Genomic DNA, 22,505 nt, shown 5'->3' on the forward strand with positions numbered 1-22,505 from the left:
ATTGGTGCGCTGACATTGGCAGCCAGGTCCCCAGAATGGGAGAGATTGTACAAAAACTCCAAGTGTGCAGGGATTGGCGTGTGAGGCCCCCCGAGTGTGCAGGGCTCTGAATGTGAGGCCCTGCGCGTGTATGAGTGTGTGTCCTCGCCATGGGCTGGCCCCCGTGGCCCGGGCATCTCTTGCATGCTGGTGGTCATCCCCAATTCCTGTCACATCCTCACTGGCCCAACCCCCAGCCCTGTGTCCACCCTCACAGGTCACCCGGTCACAATTCCCAGGCAGCTGCAGGGGTGCCCCGGGGGCTCAGTTAAAAGGAGAGTCACAGCAAGGTCAGAGGGTCTCAAACAGGTCTGGGGATCACGGGCAAAGGCTCACTGAAGGTCTTGGGCCACAGGCAGCCTGGTGACAGCTGGTCTTGGGTATTGGGGGCAGAACGGAGAGCACGTTCTACCACAGTTGTCCTTTAAAGGCCACCCTCTCCAGCCCCTCATATCCCCTGTGCTGTGAGCCCCACAAGTCTCTGAGGACCAACCAAGTACCCCTGTCCCCACTCCTCCAGCCACAGTTTTTGGCTACAAACTGTCACAATATGCATTGGTAATAAAACTTTCCCCCAACTCTTGTTAGCTGTGATTGGCTACAAGCAGAAGGGTGCAGAGCAATTATGTTCAGGGAGGGTAGGTATAGTTTGGGGGAGACAGATCATCTGAGGTAGACCAGAAGAGTGGGGGCCCCCATCACAGGTCTGTGGTGTCTAGGCCAGCATTGGTGAATGACAGCTCGTTCTGCTGTCCCGCTGTGCCTGCCTTTCTTCCTGACAGCACCACACTCAGGGGCTCTGCGTCTGGCTCCTTCGAACTGTGCAGGGGCTCCATCTGTGGGAAGAGAGAGGAGAGATGAGAAGGACAGGGGCAGGGTGGGGTGATCTCCCCAGGCCCTAAGGGAGTGGGTAGGCTTTCACTACAACCAGATGATTGCTTGGCTGGGGTGCCAGCTTCCTGGCTGTGTCCCAGAGATGGCCATGGCCTCTGGAGGTGCAGATGGGCTCAGGTAAAGCGCTGGGCCTAAGGTTGTCTTAGGCCTCTGCCCCATCCATGGACACAGCAGCACCTTGGTGTTCTGCCCAGTCCTGAATAATGCCAGGCCCTCGGCCCTGTGCCAAGGAGCCAGTCCAGCACAGTTCCTGTCACCTGCACCCCATGGCAGGCACCGTGCTGGGTGCAGTAAATCCATTACCTGAAATACCCACAGGAACCCCCTGAGTGAAGGGTCATGTGGCAACAGGTTCGGAGGGCTTGCATGGCCAGAAAGGGGCAGAGCAGGCTTTGGGCCGCTGGGTTTGCTGGCTTTAAAGATTGTCCACAGCACGATACTACCCCGGTTCAATGTGACATCTCCTGCCAGCCTCAGAGGGACACATCGCACCCAGAGTTTCACCCTTTCATGGTGGTGCTCACTCACTCATCTCCCTGCCTTTCTTCTTCCCCCTCCCCAAGTGACAGGTTGTGCACATGCACACACACACATCTCACAAGTTCACCCTCCTGTGGACCAGCCAGCCCCAGGCTCAATTACACAGCAGGGACACCATGGGGCAGGGTGCCCTCTGCCACCACCTTCCCCAGGACACTGCAAGGGCTGTTTCCAGACTGAAGCTCTTCCGGTCCCTGGTAAACAGTGGGACATCTGAGGGGCCCCAGGATGGGCTAACCATTCTCCTGTGCTCCCTAGAGCCCTTGCCACAGACCCTTCCACAGGAGCGGTTGGCACAGTGTAACCCAGGAAAATGTGCCCTGGCCTGGGAGACAGAAGACCGAGGTTCCAGTGTACCCCGGCCTGGCGAGACTTCTGACCTTGAGCAACTCAGCATCCCTCTCCGGCCTCGGTTACTTAAAAAGTTTGGATTAAACGACATCCCTGCTATCTCATACCTTCCACACACACTTATAGAGTTCTTGGGTGAGTCAGGGTGCCAGGGATCCAAGGAAAATGCCCCCTCACTGCTGTGTTCCCTACCCAGCCAAGGGAGAGGAGGAGCAGCCAGCTCCTGAGAAGGCCCCATGGCCCTCTGGGCCTGCCCCCAGAGACCGCCAGGCCCACCAACTGCTGCAGGAGAGGGGGTAGAGCCTTGGGAAGCTTCTGGAAATACAGTGTCCCCCTATCATACCAGGACAGTCTTGGCTCTATCCTGGTTTTGAAGCCTCTCAGTGACCTGGCACCTTCCCTCTCTAGACTCTTCTTTCAGAGCTCCCTGGCCCTCCCTAGCCCACAGGTCCAGCCCCATTGCTGGGGCCCCTGATTCCACTCCCCTCTGGGGGTCAACTTTGGCCTCTGCCAGGAGCCAGCTGTCTGGCTACCAGCTCTGGCAGGTAAGACTGTTCCCTTCTGCCTTAGTTCCCCCAAGACATGTTCTTTGGAATTTTTGCCTCAAACCATCTTCAGCCAGAGATGAGCCACCCTCCCAGGAGCTTCCAGCACTGCCTGGGATTGCCATCTATGACCCCGATCCTAAGAGGCCCGTTTGGAGGTCTCCATGTCACAGCCTGGTCCCTGTGCGACATTCTGGTATTTTAACCCACTAGAGGCTTTGGAAGAACACCCACCAAGTTTTTCCATGTAAGGCGTTCTCAAGGGAAAGTAAGTACCGAAGCATGAAGGAAAGGCGGCGAACCCCAGAGAGCAGGGCCCAGCTGAGGGCAAGACCCAGAGACATGTGGATACAGTGATGGTGAGTGGATACTGCACCTCACCCCACACACACACACACACACACACACACACACACACACACAGAACCCAGTGGGCCTTAGAGCTTCTACTCCAGTGGTGGTTTTCAAAGTGGGAAGGAGATATGGTAGTTTTTTCCGGTTCTGGCTCCCTGCTCCTCTAGGGAGAGGACCCATCCCCCACCCCGCCCACTGATCTGCTCTCTGCTTCGCAATCCTGCCTACACATGAGAACCCCAGGAGCTTTAACAACATGTTCATGCCAGGCCCACCTCAACCATCAGATCAGAATCCCTGGGCTATGACACTGCATGTCTAAAAAACTCCCCGCATGATTCCAGTCAGCAGCCGAGGCTGTGTGAAATATTGATCTAATCGATCGAACTAACCTATTAAACAAATGATGGGCCTATTGTTTATTTGAACCTACCTGCTCTCCTTTGCTGGGTTATATTCTCCTCCAGATCTCTTCCCCGACCCTGCCAGGTTTTATATAAAAGCCATAAAGGCAGGGAACCAGATTTTTTAGTATTTGCTTTGTGCCAGGTGGTTTTTACACCCACTATTATTTCATCCTCACAACAGCCCTGCATGGTTGGTGTTCTGATCTCCATTTACAGGTGAGAAAACAGAACCAGAGAGAGAAGTCGCCCAGGGTCACAATGAACCATAAAGGAGCAAGGACACCCCATTCCAGAGCCATAGGGTGTCCCAAAGCCTGGAGCAGAGACATGCCCAAGTCAGCAGCAGGTCCTTCAGCTCTGTCCTGAACCCCACCCTTTCAGAGAAGGACCCCAAGTCAGAATCCCCAGACAACAACTCATCCTCCATCTTGCCTTGGTTTCCTGTTTGTCCTTTTCCAGGTCCACGGAGTTGTTGTCCAGGGAGTTGAGGCTGTGGGGGAGATGATGGAGTTCAGATACTTGGCAGGCCCAGTCCACCCTGTCTGTGTCAAGAACCACCACTGCCTCTACCACCTTCACCACTATCACCACCACCACCATCACTACCACCACCATCACCGCCACCACCACCCTCACCAGCACCATCATCACCACCAACCAGCCTGGCTGTGAGGGGCACTGCTCACCTGACATGATCCAGGTCGCTGGAGGAGGACTGACTCTCAAAGCCTAGGTCCTTGGTGGAGAGGTTCAGCATGGGATTGGCCCTGGAGAGAAGGCCTAGTCAAGCAGCCGCGGACCTCAGCTGTCCTGAGGGGCCTCACCCACCTTCCACGCCCTGCTCACCGCTCAGAAGTGTACACGTTAGTCCCGGGGATGGCAGAGACTGAGGGCATTACCCCTGCCGCTGTCCTCCGGGCCTCCTTGGCAGCCTTCATAGCCCAAAGCTTCCGCTTGTAGCTGTGGGGAACCAGGAAAAGGGTTACTACTTTCCCTGCACACCCACTGTGCGCCCAGTGCAGACCCTGGGGATGTGTCTTCACAACAACCCTGGCAAGTGTGAGTGTTCACTCCATTTTGTGGAGAGTACAAGTAAGAGCCAGAGAGGGGAAAGGATTTGCCAAAAGCCACACGGTTAGCTAATAGCAAGGCCTAGAATCAAACCCAGATGTGGCTGCTGACTGCAAATGTATCGGAAAGGGAAAAAGAAGCAGCATTTAGTAAATGCACAGTATGTGCCAGACATCTTGCTGAGTGTGAGATGCACATTGCTTCTTTGAAGGCTTTAAGGAATCTAGTGTCACACCCATTCTGCAGATGAGGAAACTGAGTCTCGGGCAGAAGAGATGACCTGCCCAAAATATCACAACAGGTAACTGGGGATTGAATACAGATATACCTGACACCTAAACGCAAGTTCTTTCTCTTCCCTCCCCACCATGTCTTGAGGGGTAGGAGAGACGGGAGCAGCACCTCTTTCGGACACACACGAGGACCATGGTCATGATCACGATGACCAGCAGCAAAGCCACTCCCAATCCTATGATGGTGCTAGTGAACGTCTTCAGCAGGTCTGACTCCTGGCTCTGCTGGGAGCCCTGCAGAAGAAGGGGTGTGAGGGAGGCTCTGGGGTCAGTATGCCCCATCCCCCATCACTTCCGCCCTGCCGGCACTCACCAGCACCACCAGCCCCAGCTGCAGCAGTTGTGTCAGGGAGTCCTGGTCTTCCCGGATCAACCTGTCCACAGAGCCCCACAGGCCCGAGGGACATTGGCATCCCCCAGGCTTCCTGGTCACCCTCCTGCCCATCCCCAGGGCAGCCCCACTCACACATTCAGGTCCTCAAGTGTCAGGGCTGACCCATTCGAGAAGACAAAGTAGGCATCGAGGTAGGAACGGCCTCGGGCCCTGGAATGGGACAGGGGTGAAGAGTCAGCAGCCTAGAACTGCCCAGCAGACCCGGCCTGCTGCTGCTTCTCTCCCTCACCCAACCACTGCGCGTGCGGGCACTCACCGAGCCGTGGAGTCTAAGTCCTTAATGTCCACAATGTAGACAGTAGTCCTGGTTGCCTGGGCAAGAGCCCTACAAAGGGGACAGGTATCACAGAGGCCTGGAGTAAGGGTCTTAAAACAGGCCTATGGCCAGAGCTCTGCCAGTGGAATTAGGAATTGCGTGAATTAGAAAGGGGCACTTCCTCTGGACAGCTCCGTTGGCTAAACAGCTACCACCTCTGTGCAAATGAACAAGGAAGCCCTTTCCTCTGGGGTTGGGTTTACAGCTAAGCAAGCAGAGTGTCCTTGTGCAGTACACAGCCTTAGCAACTGTACATGGCAGCCTCATTTATGCCTCTCTCACCCGGCCAACCATAGTCTTCTAGGGACATGCAGAAAGGAAGTGCAGGTACAGGGTCAAGGACAGGGGCAAGACATATTGTGAGTCTGGGACAGGATTGCAAGATATTCCAATCAGGTCTTATCAGGGTCCAGGTTCACAGGCCCTGTTCTCCCACACAGCCCTCTTCCAGGCTCCCCAGACCTACGCCATAATCTTCTCCGTGTTGGCGCCCACCTCCTCCTTGTTCGTGGAGAACTGCAGCCTCACACGGTAACTCTGGTCCACAGTGAAGAGCTACAAGAGGAGGGCATGTGGGGAGATGAGGTACAAGGGACCCGGGGGGCTGGCCGAGGGCACTGGGGGCTGGAGGCAGGACCCAAAGCTCACATTCAGGGTGATTTTGGATGCCTGGGCAGGACCCACGGAAGGTTTGTCCTGGGCCTGCACTGTCACTTGGTAGGTACCTCGGAGAGTGGAATCAAGGCTGGTCACCAGCCTATGGAAGGTAGGAGGGCACAGCTCAGTCTTGGAACCTGAGCTGGAGTTCTCTGGAACCCACTTGTTTACCGCCAAGGATGGGGAACTCAGTGCCTCGAGGGCCCACCAAGGCGCCCCCCGCCCCCATCCAGGGGCTTCCCACAGTTACTCAATATTGCCGATGAATGTGTTGGCCTCCGAGGAAGTGGAGACCCGGAAGAAGCCCTGGAAAGGGATCACGGTCCCATCCTCAGTGATGAAATCCACTTGGAGAATGGAGAACAGGATGGCCCCATTGCTCCCTGAGTCATTGTCTCTAGACTGGGAGCAAGAAGGGACAACATCTGTGGACCAGGCCAGGCACCCCTCCACCTTCAGCGGGAATCAGAGGCCAGGGTGGCATGGGAGGCGGGTCCCCATCATCTCTATCAGCCTTTCACGAGCCACCCAATTGATAAAATGCTTTGAACAAACTCGGGTTTGGGCAAGTCCCTGCCTCTGGCCCCCCAACTCACCAGGTCACCACCCAAAGTCCCTTTCATGTGGAAATCCTGCCCTGCTCCCCCACCCACTACCACATACACACACACAAGCACAGGAATACTCAGAGTTCCTGAGCACCTACTGTGTGCCAGGCCCCTTTCCTGGGAGCCCTCATTTCAGTGCTTACTGACGAGAGTACAACTTCCCCTCCTGGACCATGAAATGACTAGGGGAGAAGGCACAAGCATTTTGATCCATTCCAGTGCCTTTTAAAGGAAAACACAGCCAAGAGCCACGAGTCCACTGACCTCACTGCTCAGGATGCGGCCAAAGCTGGTGTTTAAGTTTCAAAAGGAGTCGATTTAAAGAAATTGTTCGAAGTCATGGCCAGACTCATGACATTGGAAGGCAATTGGCTGGAGATTGGAAAACTGACCATTTAAGGCTTGAAAGAACCTAGTGAGGGAGAATTACTATCCCCATTTTCTGGAGGAAACTGAGGCTCCAGGAGAGTCCCCATCCTACCAAAGACTTGGCTGTCAGTGGGGCAGGCTAGGCTGTGTATCTCCTGCACCCACGCCCTTGCCACAGCACAGGGAGTGGCACCAGACACCACCGCCTCAGTCCTAACAGCTTACTGCCAGCTTCTTGTCCAGGAGGGAAACTGAGTTCCAGAAAGCCGTGGAGGCTCCCCAGGTTAGTAAGAGACCCGGCCTGGCCCGGGCCGCGGGCTGCGTGGGAGGCTTCACACTCTGCATGGCATAGCCACCGCCCTCTAATAAACACACTGCATCCAACACCATAACAAAAATTAAACGTCTTTTTACGTTTCTCTGGAAATTAACTACAAGGAACTCATTTAATTTACAGTTGCTACAATTTCTCTGTAATACTCAGGAATTCTGGTGTAGTGAGACAAATCTAGCCTGCAAGTGGTTTTTATGGTCATGAAATTTTTATGAATACTAAATTTAACAATTAATGGAGTTTAATCATATCAATTAGGCAGGTGTTCATTTCCATTCTGGGCTTTCTTTTCACATGTTGGAGCCAATACGTTTCCTTTCCAGTGTTAAAACATTTTGGGGGTGGCTCAAGGGCCTGAAGGCCGTGGCCCTATGTCTCCTGGAGCTAATGTGACAGACAAGGCTGAAGCCAGGGACTTACCCGGACAGAAGCCACCTGCTGATTGGGCAGCACAAGTTCTGGGATGATGACTACAAGTGTGGACAAGAAGCGATCAGTGGGGTCAGGGCCAGTGCCCAGGTGACCTAGTGCTGACCCCAAGCCCAACTCATCCCCTCAAAACTGCCTTCAACCTCTGTACCACCAAAGACCCCCATGACAACTACCCTTGAGCCATTTGTTCACAGGTCATCCACCTCCCATTGCTCAGATGGGGAAACTGAGGCCCAGAGAGGGAAGGCCTGGCCCAGATTCAGACAGGAGTTGGGGCACAGCCTTGGCAAACACTCAGGTCTCCCCTCCTGTGGGAACCTTGGGGAAGAGGCAGGACGGGAGGGGCCTTCTTCCCTTTCTAAGGGCCCCCCTGGGGCTTGAGGAGGGTCGATGGCAGTTGCCCACAGGTAGTCCTGGCAGAGTACAGCGCGGGTGGGGAGGGAGAGGATTGCTGCTTACCGAAAGTCTTATTCTCAGGCAGAAAATAGGGTGCATTGTCATTCACGTCCTCGATGGTGATGGGGAGGCTTCCTAGGACACAAGGTTGGCTGGCTCTGGTTTCAAGGCAAAGGCCTTGCCCAGAAAGCCTGGGCCTCAGCCATGCTCCCAGCAGCCTCCCTCCATGCACCCCCCATGCTCAGTCGCCTCCCCTGCTCTGGACCCCGGATGCCCATTCAGTCTCCTCTGGCCTTTGTGGGAGAAAGTTTCCTTCCCAGACCTCAGAGAGAGTAAGCAACTTATCCAAGGTCACACAGCCAGAGCAATGGGCCAGGACTGAGCCCAACCCAGGTATATCTCACCCAACCACATTATACTGACACTTGTTAGCTACGTATGCGACTTTATTAAACTGCCTGCTCTGTGCCTCAGTTTCCTCATCTATAAAATTGAATAGAGATTACGTACTTCGTGGGCTGTGTGGGAGTAAAATGAAGGCATGCTTACAAGGTGATTGGCATAGCTCGTGGCTACAGTAAGGACTCAGTATATGCTAACTGTTAATACAGGTATCATTGCTACTTGGTGTCAGAGGTGAAATACGAGTACACATCTGACTCGGAAGTGTGCGCTTTCCTTTACACACCTCACAAAGTAATAGCACTAATTGAGTGCTTACTATGTGGCAAGCACTGCGCCAACGCTTTATAGGCATGGTTTCATTTGATCTGTACAGCCAACCTATTCCATTTGACAGACAGGGAAACTGAGGCTTGGGGAGGCGTCGTGACTTTCCCGTGATACATCTGGAGCCAGCATTTGAACCCGGACCGTGCAGGTCCCAATCCGGAGCTCTTTCCCAGGGCCCCTAAGCTGCAGCCTGCAAGCCCCGCAGGCCAGGCGCCTCACCATTGTCACTGTAGGCCTGGAAGCGGGGGTCCGTGGTGAGGTCATAGGCCCGCACGACCAGCGTGACCAGGTCACAGGTCTCGTAGTCGATGGCCTCGCTCTGATTGACGAGCACAGAGCCGTTGGCCAGCACCGAGAACCAGCCGTGGCACAGGCTGCCCACGTCAACCCCAGCCTTGGTACAGAGCACATTCACCAGCTGCACCTCCAGCTGGGCAGCGGTGTCCACATCCCGAGCAACCACCTCAGCCACCAGGCCATGCTGCGAGCCATTCTCGGCCACGCGGATGCCCCGCAGCGAGGCCGCGTCCAGCGTGGGTGGCTCATCATTCACGTCCTCCACGGGCACGGAGATTCCTGCTGTGGCCTCAGCGCCCTGGGGGTCCGGGTTCTCTGCGCTCACTGTCAGGTCGTAGGAGGCCCGCGCCTCGTAGTTCAGGCTCACGTCTGAGGCCAGCCTGAGGTGGCCCTCGGCCTGCCCAGACCCCAGCCCTGAGCCGCGGATCACGAAGTTGCTGGCTCCGACCCCCGACAGGCGGAAGCTGATGCGGTTGTTGGCTTCGGTCTGGTCGGCGTCCCAGGCCCTCACCACACCCACCAGCACCCCTGTGGACAAGGGGCAGAGTTCAGAGGGGCCCCTGGCCTGGCCACCTGGAGGCAGCCCCTGCTCTCACCTCCCTCAGGAGCCTCAGGCCCTCCCTGGGGGTGGCCGGGTGCCACGCTGGGCTCCAGAACCCCACGCCCAGCCTGGCCCAGCGAGGACTTACCTGGGTCCCTCTCCTTCACCGGGAAGGTGTAGCTCAACTGGCTGAAGATGGGCACATTATCATTGACGTCCTGCAGGCAGGGGCAGCGCTGAGTCCAGGGACCTCCGGAGACCCCAGGGCTCAACCTCCCCACAGCCAATCTGAGAGACCACCACGTCCTCTGGCCCACGGCACAGACGGTGTGGTCTCCGCAGACAGCAGTGCCCACTTCACAGAGGAGGGAACAGCCTTGGAGAGGAAGGAACTAGCCCAGGTCTCACACCTGCGGCTCGGAGGCCTCTGCTTCTCCAGCCACGCTCAGAGCTGTCTTAGACCCTGTTCTCTGGAAGGACGGTTCCGTGCCCCCGCCTGCGTCCCTGTCTGCCCAAGCTTGGCTCCCACCTCCCGGATTTATCATGTTGGCACCAATACCACTGTGTTTCCACAAACACTCTGGAACCCAAGCTTTCCCTCATCCCCTCTTCCCTCTTGTCCCTCCTGCCCTCAGCTGACACTGGACATTGCTCTGCGCTCAGACTCCTGCAGGGCTGAGACTTGGCCCTGCCCTCAGAAGCCCACTGTTTTCTGTTCTCGTCTCTCTCTGGCCCTGGCCACCTGCACAGACAAAGTGCTGCCACTGTTGTCACAGCATGGAGCCAACATCGCCTATCGCTTCCGCCCCTAACACTCGTGTGCGCTGGGGGTACCCCTGGCTTTTCCAGCCCTCCCCCGGGGAGCCCACAGGCATCTGCTTTTGCTTTCAGCTTTTTCTAAATAACAGTAGAATGAACATCTTTGAAAACAAGCTCTCTGCCTCTTAATTAGACATTTTCTGATGGTGATTTCCCAGAAATCGAGTAACTGGCTCAATGCACATGGCCCCTGCATTCTCGAGACTTTCCTAACTCGCAGGAGTGGCTAAGAGCACAGCTCTCAGTCAAATTCAACTCCACCTCTGCCTCACGTGTGGCTTCTCTGGGCCTCAATGTCTTCATCTGCAAAATGGGTAGTAGTCCAGGACCTACTCACTCCCTAAATGCAATTCTGCTTTCTTCCTTCTTTGTGGCCTCCTTCCACTCCAAGGACAGTTGACAAGTCCTAATTCAGCTTCTGTTTCTCCATTTTCCCTGAGGGGTCACTTTGATCCTTGTAGGAAAGTCGCATTTCCCAACCCAAGGGGACACAGGGCAGCTGTGTAAGGTGGGAGAGGCGGTGCACTGCACGACCCCTAGGGGGCGCCATCCACATCATGGACATTTTAGACAGGCACATTTTTTACAGGACTTGCCTGCAAGAAGGTGACTTTTGGGCTGATAGCAACCTTAGAACCAGACAGCCTGGGTTCCAAACCCCATTCTGTGACGCTAGGCAATTTACTCAACCTCTCTGTGCCTCAGTTTCTTGGTCAATGAAATGGTAATAACCATCCCTACCTTGCAGGGCTGGGTGTGCAATAGACACTATAAATGCTGATTTTTGCCCCTTCTCTTCGCCCTTGAATGGTGGTGGGACATAGGAGGGTGTCAGATAGATTTGTAAGTGACAATTAGAGCTAATATTTACTGAGTGCCTTCTATGGCTCAGGCACTCTTCAAAGCACTTTCCATTTGTTAACTCATTTGATGTTATTCTCATCCCCATTTTACACATGAGGAACTTTAGGGCACAGAGAGGTTGTGTGCCTAGGGCCACACAAGTAGGGAGCCAGGATTCTAACCCATCATTCTGGCTCCAGAGCTCTCTTACCCACCATATCGCAAAGGGCAGAAATGTAACTCTAATTGGGGAGAGGTGGGGAGCTGGCCATCTGCTCAGGAGCCCCCAGTCAGCGCCCATCGTGGCCCAATGACCCCGGCTGCACCAGGCCTTACCTCCACAGTGATGATGACATTGACCTCAGTGCTGAGGACAGGCTTGCCACAGTCAGACACACACACGGTCAGCACAATTCGGCCCCCCAGGGCAGGGTCGATGGCCTCTCTGTCCAGGGGCCCCACGTTTCTGAGGAGCCCTGTATCAGGGTCCACTGAGAAGTTGTGGCTGTAGGGACTGGGCAGTAGGCTAAAGTACAGACGGCTATTGTTGGTGCCTGGCTGGTCGTTGTCATGAGCCTGTGCAGATAAGCAGCGCTGGGCATCAGCTTTCAGGAGCTCCCCCCTCCCAACCACCCCCTACAGACTGACCCACGAGGGCAGTAACTGGTCCTGAAGCCAGTGGGATGCTGGCCAATCTCCCAGCCTCAGTCTCCCAACTAAGAGGGTCCCATCAACAGCTTGCAAGAGCTTCTGAGATATTAAACACTGAGGTCGTTCATTCATCCCACGTGTTTACAGCACATGTGCTGGGCCCTGTTCTAGGCACTGGGAATAGAGCCAGGATCAAGACAGTTCCCTTCTGGAGCTGATATTCTAGTGGGGAGGAGGGCATAGGGGCAGTATATTATAGAGATTCAAAATTTAAACAAACAAACATAAAATAAATGTGAAGTCTGACAAGATTCTGATTTTTCCATGATGACTAGTGCTGTATTTTCAAAATAGCTGATTCTTCATCCAATGTGTGTGTGTGTGTGTGTGTGTGTGTGTGTGTGTGTTTCACATGCTGCGTTTGCCTTTGGGGTGATCCTGCACGGAGAATACAATACAGCCTTTGCACATGCCGTCCCCTCACCCTGTACACCCTTTACACCTTTTCTGCCTGACTCCAGGCCAGGTTGGTGTCTCCCCCAGGCCTCTACGACCCCTGCGCTACCTTCAACACAGCACAAGTGACACCCTTGAGTGACTGTCCGGTGTTCTCCCCTAACTGAGAGTCAGCTGGGGCGGGATTATGGTGGATTCATCTCGGGACGCCTGGAGCCCAGCAAAGGGCCTGGGCTATAGTAGGCGCTCAGCAATGTGGCTCTGAATCCAGAGCTGGGCTGCAGTTCTTTCCCCTTCCTCCTTGCCTGCACCCTCACCTTCAGCGCTTTCATTTCGGTTCTGTTAGAATCTCATTTATTAAATGACTCCTGGGTAGGCAGCCAGACATGGTTTTTCCAGAAGCCTGATCCCATCTGTTCATCCCTCAGTACCCTGAACTCAGGCCAGCTACTTCACCAAGTGCTTCTTTGGGCTCACACTGGCCACTGGGGTTACAGCAGCAGATCTGACATGCTCCTGCCCAACGGGCTCACAGACGGGGGTGAGAAGCATCACGGAGCAGGGAAAAGGCCCAAGTCTCAGGGCAGGGAAGTCTGACTTCCAGCCCAGCGCTGCAACCACAGAAAAGTCACTTGACATCTTTGAGCCTCAGATTTTTCCTTCTGTGAAATGGGGACCATTAGAGCAGAGCATCTGCTTCACAAGTCGGTCAGATCAGGGATGGGAACATGCTCTGGGAACCACAGCTCCAGAAAGATGGGAGGGCTCCATACTCACGTGTATGTTATTCTAATGACCTGATTTCCCGCTTCTCACAAGACTCCCTTTCAGATGACTCGGGGGAGAAGCTTCTCTCCTGTGTTTCTCTGGAGCCAGTAGTGCGTTTTTATCTCATAGACTCCATAATCCGGGCTGTTGATCTCATTTCCTTTTTTGCTCTGGCCATTAGGAAGCTCAGAACTGAATTTTCAGCCTACTCCTAGCAATTGAGTGGCTCTGGGTTCTAGATCTATTTTTATGTCCTTTAAAAACGCCATCTTTATTTTTCCTCTTTCTTTATTTCTTCCACATTTTTGCCTTACTTTTTAATCTAAGCCACCTCAAATCCTTTTTGGAATGAGGCAGAGGCCTGAATTTAAAAGAGCAATATGTTTGGGGGCTCACTCTGTGTTAGGCTTTGTGCCGAGCACTTTAGATCCACTATCTCCTTACTCCCCAGTGACCTGGGAAATAAATAGTATGATTGCCCTCATTTTCCAAAGAGGAAACAGAGGCCCAGAGAGACTGAATGGGCCACACAGCAGAGCCCAGGTTCCAACCCAGGGTCAGCACGACCACAGGGCCAGGCCTGGTGCCCTGCCCCACCCTACCCACCAGGTCTAGGCTGGCTCGCACCTGGATGGTAACAGAGACATTGCCCTCCTCCTCCTGGACAAAGATGTTGTAGGAGCCGCTGACCACTGGCACGTTGTCATTGATGTCCAGCAGGTAGACATGCAGCATGGTGGAGGATGACAGGTTCCCGCCGTCTGTGGCCTGCAGTGTGAGGTAGAACACGGCCTGCTTCTCCCTGTCCAGCAGCTCACAGTTCTTCACAGTCAGGTTCCCTGAAGCTGGGTCCACCTCAAAGATGTCCGCCCTGTGCAGATTGAGCAAGTGGAAGGACAGGGTGCCACTTAAATGTGAATTTCAACTAAACAATGAAGTTTAGTGTACCACAGACTATTTGCAACCTACTTATACAAACAAACAAACAAAAAGATTCGTTGTTTACCTGAAATTCCAATGTAACTGGATGCCCTGTATTTTATCTGGCTAGCCTAGCCCCGCCGCCCGCCTGCCCGCCTGCCCACCCCCTGCCCACCCTGAGCACGTACCCAGTCCCTGGAAGCAGGCTGTAGGTGATGCGGCCCCCCTCACCTGTGTCTGGGTCAGAGGCCTGTGAGGCAGAGAGACAGGCAGTGGCACGCTCTTTGGAAGTGATGCCACTCGTTGCCAACTATACAATTGGGCATAGGGCTGTCCTGCTTCCTGGCACAAAGGGAGACCCCCTGACACAGATTCACACATAGGCACCCCCCACCCACCCACACATTCAAGCATGCATGCACACTTGCTGGGACCTGAAGCCATTAGATGATACGGGGACTCGGACAGGGCCAGAGTCCCCGGTCTGCCCTTGTCCGTGCCTCTCCAGCCCGGCCTGTCCCCGGCCCTCGTCACTCACATGGATGCTGTCGGTGATTACCAAGCCGTTTTCACAGTGCTCGAGGACACTGATGTTGTACAGGCCATGAGGGAATGTGGGCCTGTGGTCATTAATGTCTCTAAGATGGACGGTCACCATGGCGACAGAGGAGTTCCCGCTGACGGAGTCAACGGCCACAACCTGAGGACGGGGCGGAGCAGCAGCATGAGGACACAGCGCCCCCCGGCCTGTGCGCCCCGTGCCCCAGAGCGCCCCTCACCTTCACCAGCATCACGGGCTGCTTCTCATAGTCCACCAGCGACGGGGCCCTCACCAGCACCTGGACCTCGGCTGAGCCTGCCGCCCGCTCCGGGGAGACGCTGAAGGCTTGGGCATTCGGACCCTCCAGCGACAGCAGGAAGGTGCCATTGCTGCCCTGTAGAGTGGACTGTGTAGTAGGGTCCCCACCCCCCACAACGTACCATTGCACCTTCCCCCAACCGCTGGCCATGGGCTCCTGCCTTAGGTAACCCTGCCCCCTGGGGACCATGAGAGGGGAGCTCTCTGAAGACTGAGGCACGAGGAAGGCTGGGCTGGTCACTAGTCCTTACTGACCCTGGTGGGCTCATCAGGAGACTTCCCAGGCCCTGGGGGCCCCCGGCCTGGGCTGCAGACATGGAGCCCGGACACACACACACCAGTCTCATCAAGCTTTGCAATGAGCCTTACCAGTCACATGTCACCACCCTCCATCACCCATACTAACGCCACCATCCAGCATCACCTCATTACCAACACCCCCTCCACTCCACTCAACGCCAAACACCAACTGGACACACCCACGCACCTACCACCACCCAATACCACCCTCCACTCCACATTTTGTACTAACTCACTATCACCGAATACGACCAAACACGATCCACAGCTACTCATCATTCGGTACCACCCAACCCACCCCCCACTCAACATCACCCTCCACTTGAGAATACCCTCCAGCTTACCAGTCATGCAGACCGTTCTGTGCTCAGCACTGCCCACACCCCAATATCCAGCACTACCCCAACAGCCCTCAACTTCACCAACACCATCACCATTCTGTCTTCAACATCACCGAACACTACGGGTCTATTCCCTCCACGTTACCAGCATCGAGTACCAACCTCCATTCAGCTGCCTTTCTGTTCAGCACCACCTGGCACCGCCCTGAGCACAAGACTGCCCCCAGCGCCACATCCCCATCATTTCCAAATGTCGCCCAACAACTCTGACCTTCACCACACTCATGATTGGCACCACGTCCCTCACCACTCACCCTCCACCACGCACCGTGGTCCTTCGGTCCACGGCTCACTGTGCGCCTCCCTCCCACAGCCATCTCCTACCGTCCCGCCTGTCCACACCACCCCCCATTATCTGGGGGTGCCTGCCTTGTCGGGGTCGTACACCACCATGGTGAGGTCATCGATGGGGATGCGGGTGGAGGCGTGCTCCTCCACGGAGCCGATGAAGTTGGCTTGGGCCTCTTGCGGGCTGAAGGTGCAGGCTGGGAGGCTGCAGTTGAAAAACTCGGGTTTGTGGTCATTGACGTCTGTCACCCTCAGCATGACCCATATGCTCACCGTGGCTTCCTGCCCATAAATATTGGGGTGCTCCTCGGTAGCCTAAGAGCAGACCAGAGGCCAGAGGGCGGAAGTCAGAGAACCAGAGCTCCGAGAGCTGAGATCAAAGGTCAGAGGTTGGGGAGTGGGGATAGGCGGCGGGCCCCTCACTCACCGTGATCTGGACCTGCACCTCCTCATCGTCCTTCAGCAGCTGCTCACGATCCAGGGAACCGCTGACCCTGATCACCCCATCTGGCCCGATGTCAAACCAGCCTGGCCTTGTGGAGTCTGGCAAGAGGCAGCAGGAGCGGCGGCTTCCAGTGGCTCTGACAGAAGCCCTGCCCCTTTCCTTGTCCCAGCCCCAGCCTGGGGTCACCCCCGTCCTTACTGGAGATCCTGTAGGTCACACGGTCGTTGATGCCTTTGTCCCTATCCACGGCCTCCACCTTCAGCACTGAGGTTCCCTGCAAGGAGCCATGGTCAGTGGCCCAGACCCTTTCTCTGCCTCTTGTCTCCACCCAGACCTCTCCACCCCGCCCCAGTCCCTGGCACACCTGGGGCGCATCCTCAGCCACAGAGGCTGAGTACGACTCTCTGACAAACTGGGGGTCCAGATCTGGCTGGTCAACCACAGAGATGGACAGGAAGACAGGGGAGGAGCACTGGACGATGAAGCTGTTGTTGTACTCGCCGCCTAAGTCCTGCGAGAGACATACTTCAGTGAGCCCGGCAGCAGCCCCGCGCCGCCCTGCCTGCGCCAGTGCCTGCGCCGCCACTCACACAGGCCTTCAGCTCCAGCTGGTAGAAGGCACTCTTGTTGTTGTAGCTGAGGCTGCCGTTGAGAATGATGGAGCCATTGGACAGGATCCTGAAGAGGTCCTTGCTGTCCCCAGTGCTCGGGATGACCTGAGGCAGAGCAGTCAGGCCAGACTCCTGACGGCCCTGCCCCCAACACCTGCTCTGAGAGACCTGGGCTCGAATCCTGGCCCTGCCATGGACCAGCCTTGTGACCCTCGCGAGGTCACTTAACCTCTCTGAGCCTCCATTTCTGAGCCTCGGTTTCCACTATCAGGTGGTGCGACACGATTTGGTAAAGGCTCAGACTGCCCTGGGCAAGAGGGTGGGAAGACGGGTCCTGTCTGAAGCAGGCACCCTCCTTAGACCCTCAGGAGGTCCTGAGGGGGCCAGCAGAAGGCTTGGCCCCCGGGCTGGACCACCACACAGCCACCTTCCTCACCCAGCCCTCAGGGTCCCTGCAGGGAGATGCTGCCCCCTGGTGGCCGTGAGGGGCAGTGGGGCCCACACTGCGCTCACCTCCTGTATGAAGTACCTCACCACACCAGCAGGCCCTGTGTCTTTGTCCTCCGCCAGCACCGAGAACACCAGGGAGCCGACCGGCAGGGTCTGCAACGAAGGATTTGTCACCTATGAGCTCCAATCCGTCTCCTTCATGCCCGAGCGCATCACACCCTTGCCCTGAGCTTGTGTCCCTAACTGTCCCACAGGGATAATGTCAGAAACGTCCAGGGCCTGAAACCCAGCATTCCACAGAGGTCTCCTTTTTCTTCCCATCTGGGCTACGCCTCTGGAGGCAGCTGGGGGGAGGGGGGCAGGGAACAACATCCATCCTTCCTACTCCTCCTCTCCCCACACAGCCTCCCCACCACTTGAGCTGGCTTCTCGTTTGCACAGCGACCATTCAGAACCCAGGATGTGTCATTTGCCTGATCAGACATCCTGGGGACTCTCTGTAGCTTACAGCATAGGTTCCAAACAGCATCCTACAGAGCTGGAAGGTTCTTTTGGGAGTCTTTGCCCTCTGGGAACAGGTCCTGCAATTTCTGCCCACACCTTCTCTATTTCCACATGGTGGCCAAAGGGATCTTTGAAACTCATGAATCAGACCACATCGCTCTGGTGCTAAAAACCCTCCAATGGTTCCCCATTCCACCCAGAATACGGTCCATGCTGTCTCCATGGCCTCCGCGGTCGGGCCACTGCCCATCTCTCTGACCTCACGTCCTCCTTGCCCTGCACCTTCCATCCACACTGGCTTCCTGGCTGTGTGTAGAGCCCCACACTCATGCCCACCTCAGAGCCTTTGCACCTGCTGTTCCCCTGACTGGAGCATCATTTCCTAGAGCCACTTTCTTCTTGCCACATAGGTCTCTGCTCAGGTGTCGCTTTCTCAGAGAAGCCTTTCTGGACCGCTCAACTTAAAGCAGTGCTTCCCCAGTCACCCTCTCTCACTTTACCCTGTTTCATGAGGCTCATGGAGCTCAATTCCATCTGAAAGAATCCTGCTTATTGAATGTTTCCCTGATGAGTGTCTGTGCTCTTAACTAGAATGTGAGCTATTGAGGTTGGCAAGCAGGTCTGTCCTCAGGATATCTGTCTGTCCGCAGATACCCTTAGCGCCAAGGACAGCCTCTGTCACATAGTAGGTGCTCCATCAGAGCCTGTCGAATGGCTGTCTGGACCTCACAGGCCTAGTGTCTCGCCTCACCTGGGGCTCTAACCTCATGGGTCGTCAAGCCATGTGGTAATGAAGATTCAGGAGTGGCATTGTTTGCTGCTCAGAGACCACTAGGGCACCTCTCCCTGCCCAGGCCAAAGTGAGAGAGGGTGACTGGGGAAGGACTGCTTTAAGTTGAGCGGTCTGGAAAGGTTTCTCTGAGAAAGTGACACCTGAGCAGAGACCTATGTGGCAAGAAGAAGCTGGTTACAGGACGCTCTAGGAAATGGAAGCTCCAGTCAGGGCAAGAGCAGACGCAAAGGCTCTGAGATGGGGATGAGTGTGGAGTGTTTTAGGCACAGCTAGGAAGCCAGTGGGGCTGCCTCCCCTTACTAGAAGGGAGGGCCCGTGATGCTGACCTAGCCAATCAGAGCATTCCATACCCCTAGATTGATGAGTACATGATCTAAAATGGGCTAATGAGAATCAGCCCTAAGGTTTTGGCTGGGACCACTGAGAAAAAGACAGTCTATTTGGAAGCTGCAAAGCTGCTGGGATATGAGCCTGGAGCTGCTGAGGAGACTTTTATCACCTCAAGGGAGACCTCCAGAGCCCCAGGATGAAGGCAACAGGAGAAGCAGAGCTGAGAGGTAGAGAGAAATCTCTTTTTGATGACATGATTTGGGTACTTGGACCCAGCCATTCCTAAATCTAGATATACCCCCAAATTTTTCAGATACATGAGAAAAATCAATTCCTTTTTTTCCCTTTGATAGCTGAAAGAATTCCAATGCAATCTAATGGATTGCCAAATGTTGCCGTACCTATTGTTCATAGGGTTACATTCCACTAAGTTTGGTTCCAGCAGCTGCCCCTTCTAGCAGGTGCTTTTCCCGATGCTGGATCTCCTGCTGGCTGTCTCTGGCCCATTGCACTCTGAGAAGAGCTTCTAGGATGCCTGCCTCCCCCAACTCCCCCTACAAACACACATCCTGTTAAGGCAGATGTTACCTCACTGACTTTGGTGGAGAAATCGGCGGTGTTCTTGAAAACGGGTGCGTTGTCATTTCTGTCATCCACAATCACCTGCAACTTCTTCTCCTTCTGTGGGGAGAAAATTCAGGTAAGCCCAGAAAATGTGGGCTCCTTAGAAAAGAAAGTGAGGAGCACCTGGGTAGGAGAGCAATTTGGCATAGTTTCTCAGGCAGACAATTAGGCACTGTTTGGGGTAACCTTTTGTTTGATACAATTTCAAGTGGCAGAAAAGTTGCAAGTACAATACAAACAACTTGTCATCCCCTTCATCCACGTTTGCCCAATGTTTGGTTTCTCTCTCTCTCCACGTTTACGGAACCATCTGAGTGTAAGTTGAAGACATCATTAAGTCTCTTTTTAAAAAACCTAAAATGTGCCTGTCATATTACAAGAATGTTCATTTTAGCTTTGTTTACGACCATGTAAAGCTGTGGACAACCTAAGTGTCCATCAGAGCAGACCAGCCAGAGCACCATGCTCTGTCCCCACACTGGAAAAGAGACAGTAAATAGACAGGGCTTTGAGTGCAGATACTGAAAGAGCTTCAAAGCCGGCAGTTCAGTGGACAAGGCAATTTAAGACAATACGGACAGTGGGATCCCACATGGGTTTCAGAAAATGCACAAAAAAACAATCCCCTTTCTTCTGTGGATACGTATATGTACGTGCACACTTAGTGAGAAAACGAAAGAACACAACAGCGTGGACGCTTTAGGTGCCAATGGGCTGGGAGGATTGCCCAGGGGCTTGACCTTTATCTGCAATTTTTGAGATATTTACAAAGAGAATGTATTCATGAATATCCACATCATTGAAACAATTTCTTTTTTAAATGGATGGGGTTTGGGAGAATATCTTATAAAGACAGAATCCTCAACTTTCACAGATACAAGGCACAGTGGTAAAAGTGTGTCACTTAGAAATATGAGTGTCGATATCAACATATGCAGCCCAAGGAATTGAAGGGGATCATCTCAGAGGAGACAGGGTAGGAAGGTATTTGGCATTTGCTTTTTTATTAATATGTATATTAATTAATAATATAATTTGTTGTGTTATAATATAAACAATGTATTTATATAATTAATGATAAATACTAAAATCTTGGTCATATTGTATAACAAAAAGTGGACAAGTATAATTTTATATAAATAAACATTCCATTTTTTGTTGGTAACTGGGGCTCTCTCTGCTTGTTGGAGGTGGGGCATACAGTCAGGAGTGGGCCCCAATTCCCTGACCTCTGACCCCTGAACCACCCTCCCCTCCACACCCCACCCGACTCACTGGGTTGTTGTGATGGTCGGTCACAGAAATGACGACGTCGAACAAATAGAGTGTCTGCAGCAGGAGAAAAAAAGGGGCCCAAGGTAAGCCCCTAGTCAAGGTGAGAGCACAGGCAGGGCACCCACCCCTGGGACACTGGCTGCCAGGGCCCTCTGTGCCTGCCTATCTGCCTCACGGGGCCTTCCCAGGCCACTGTCCTTTACCTCATAATCCAGAGTGTAGGCCAGTTTTACTTCCCCAGTGGCTGGGATGACATTGAAAAAGTAGGCGTAGGTGCCACTAATCCCATAGGTCAGAGGGTCATGGTCCAGGTCCTCAGCTGCCAACCAAAAGGCCTCGGCACCTGGAGATGGGACAGAGATGCCCAGACTACAAAGCCCATCCCCCATTCTTCCCCATGTACCCAGACCCAGCTTCTGAATGCCAGGGCAGAGTCTGAGGTTCACCTTCTTTGATGCAGTCTCTTCCTTCCTCTTGTAGTTTCAGCTATCTGAGTTAGAGATCCCAATTCTAACTCTGCTGACTGCAAACTTCTGGCCAGATGTGATGAAAAGCTGAGCCTAAAGCCTGTTCTCTCTTTTTTTCTTGGAGGGGGGGGGAAGCAGGGGTGGAGGAAGATTATCCAGTGTGAGAGGCGTAAAAGAAGTAATGGGACCAAATGGATACTTTCACCTTGGGGAAACCAGAATGACTGAAAGAGAAAGAAAACGGGGGGACCATTCTTGTGGGTAAGTCTGGATTATTTGATGCTGTGTGAGAGGACCCTTAACCAAAATGCTGAAGAGTTTCAAACAAACTTCTGGAACAAACTCCCTTCAGGCCACCTTTGCCCGATGATGGGCCCTGAAGCTGCAGGATGGGGAGCAAGTCCTGCCTGGGACTGCTTGTGGGAAAGGGTTTAGCACAGTCTGGGCACAGGGATGGTTACTCACCCACTGGTAGGTCCTCGGGCAGCCTCACTGCCGTCATGTTGGGCAGAAACGTCGGGGCCACGTTGGCTGCCACTGTAGGGACACAGGCCGCTGGAACAACTGGACGCCCCTGTAAGGCTGACCCCCCATCTGCCCCTGTGGGAGCCCACACCCATCCCACTGGCCAAGCTTCAGTCCAGCTCAGCCGCATGAGTCTGTATTCCTCCCCAGACCGCCGCAGGGCAGCCAAGCACAGGGCTGGGTCATAGAAGCTGGGTGTTTGCTGAAGAGGGAGCCTTTCCCTTCTGGAGGGTTCTGCCAAGGGTCCCCAGGGAGGCCAGGCACCCACCAGACACGATGAAGGCAGGAAGCAGGAGGCAAGACAGCCGCGGCCACGCCATCATGTCTGAAAGGACATGGAGGAAGAGGCGTCCGGGAAGGGGTACCTGTACCCAGGCCTTCCTCTGTAGGAGGCTCTCATCTGTGTGGGTCCGACGCAGGCCCACCCACCACTCAGCGATTCTCCCCCAGGCCTCAATCACCCTCTGCCCATTTCCCAGATGCCCCAGGGTAAGCGGCGTCGGGGGGAACCAAGAGGGTGAGCTGAGTGTGGTCCAGAGACCCAGCCTGAACTTGACCCCAGAGGTCAGAATGCACAGTGTATGGGCTGGCCGGGTGGCTCAGGC

At 54.5% G+C, this 22,505-nt stretch overlaps 1 protein-coding gene across 1 annotated transcript in view; it reads right to left on the reverse strand.

Moving 5' to 3' along the window:
- Positions 1–333: 333 nt before the first annotated feature.
- Positions 334–22,505, reverse strand: part of CDHR2 (cadherin related family member 2) — a 26,842-nt gene continuing 4,670 nt past the window's right edge. The window contains exons 2-32 of the mRNA XM_081035114.1: positions 22,169–22,225; positions 21,841–21,912; positions 21,112–21,251; positions 20,909–20,962; positions 19,598–19,690; positions 17,446–17,535; positions 16,912–17,037; positions 16,686–16,832; positions 16,520–16,595; positions 16,304–16,419; positions 15,958–16,191; positions 14,808–14,963; positions 14,567–14,728; positions 14,217–14,278; positions 13,735–13,978; positions 11,569–11,808; positions 9,719–9,788; positions 8,952–9,557; positions 8,064–8,135; positions 7,593–7,642; positions 6,112–6,263; positions 5,853–5,961; positions 5,671–5,759; positions 5,145–5,213; positions 4,961–5,038; positions 4,808–4,868; positions 4,604–4,728; positions 3,977–4,090; positions 3,817–3,897; positions 3,563–3,620; positions 334–875 (exon numbers count right to left, since the gene is read on the reverse strand). Coding sequence (XP_080891240.1) covers positions 738–875; positions 3,563–3,620; positions 3,817–3,897; positions 3,977–4,090; positions 4,604–4,728; positions 4,808–4,868; positions 4,961–5,038; positions 5,145–5,213; positions 5,671–5,759; positions 5,853–5,961; positions 6,112–6,263; positions 7,593–7,642; positions 8,064–8,135; positions 8,952–9,557; positions 9,719–9,788; positions 11,569–11,808; positions 13,735–13,978; positions 14,217–14,278; positions 14,567–14,728; positions 14,808–14,963; positions 15,958–16,191; positions 16,304–16,419; positions 16,520–16,595; positions 16,686–16,832; positions 16,912–17,037; positions 17,446–17,535; positions 19,598–19,690; positions 20,909–20,962; positions 21,112–21,251; positions 21,841–21,912; positions 22,169–22,223 — 3,939 coding nt within the window. The 5' untranslated portion in view covers positions 22,224–22,225 and the 3' untranslated portion in view covers positions 334–737. The remainder of the gene's footprint in view (positions 876–3,562; positions 3,621–3,816; positions 3,898–3,976; positions 4,091–4,603; positions 4,729–4,807; positions 4,869–4,960; positions 5,039–5,144; positions 5,214–5,670; positions 5,760–5,852; positions 5,962–6,111; positions 6,264–7,592; positions 7,643–8,063; positions 8,136–8,951; positions 9,558–9,718; positions 9,789–11,568; positions 11,809–13,734; positions 13,979–14,216; positions 14,279–14,566; positions 14,729–14,807; positions 14,964–15,957; positions 16,192–16,303; positions 16,420–16,519; positions 16,596–16,685; positions 16,833–16,911; positions 17,038–17,445; positions 17,536–19,597; positions 19,691–20,908; positions 20,963–21,111; positions 21,252–21,840; positions 21,913–22,168; positions 22,226–22,505) is intronic.

This window comes from Rhinolophus hipposideros, assembly GCF_964194185.1.
Source record: "Rhinolophus hipposideros genome assembly, chromosome: 23".
NCBI classification, from domain to species: Eukaryota; Metazoa; Chordata; class Mammalia; order Chiroptera; family Rhinolophidae; genus Rhinolophus; species Rhinolophus hipposideros.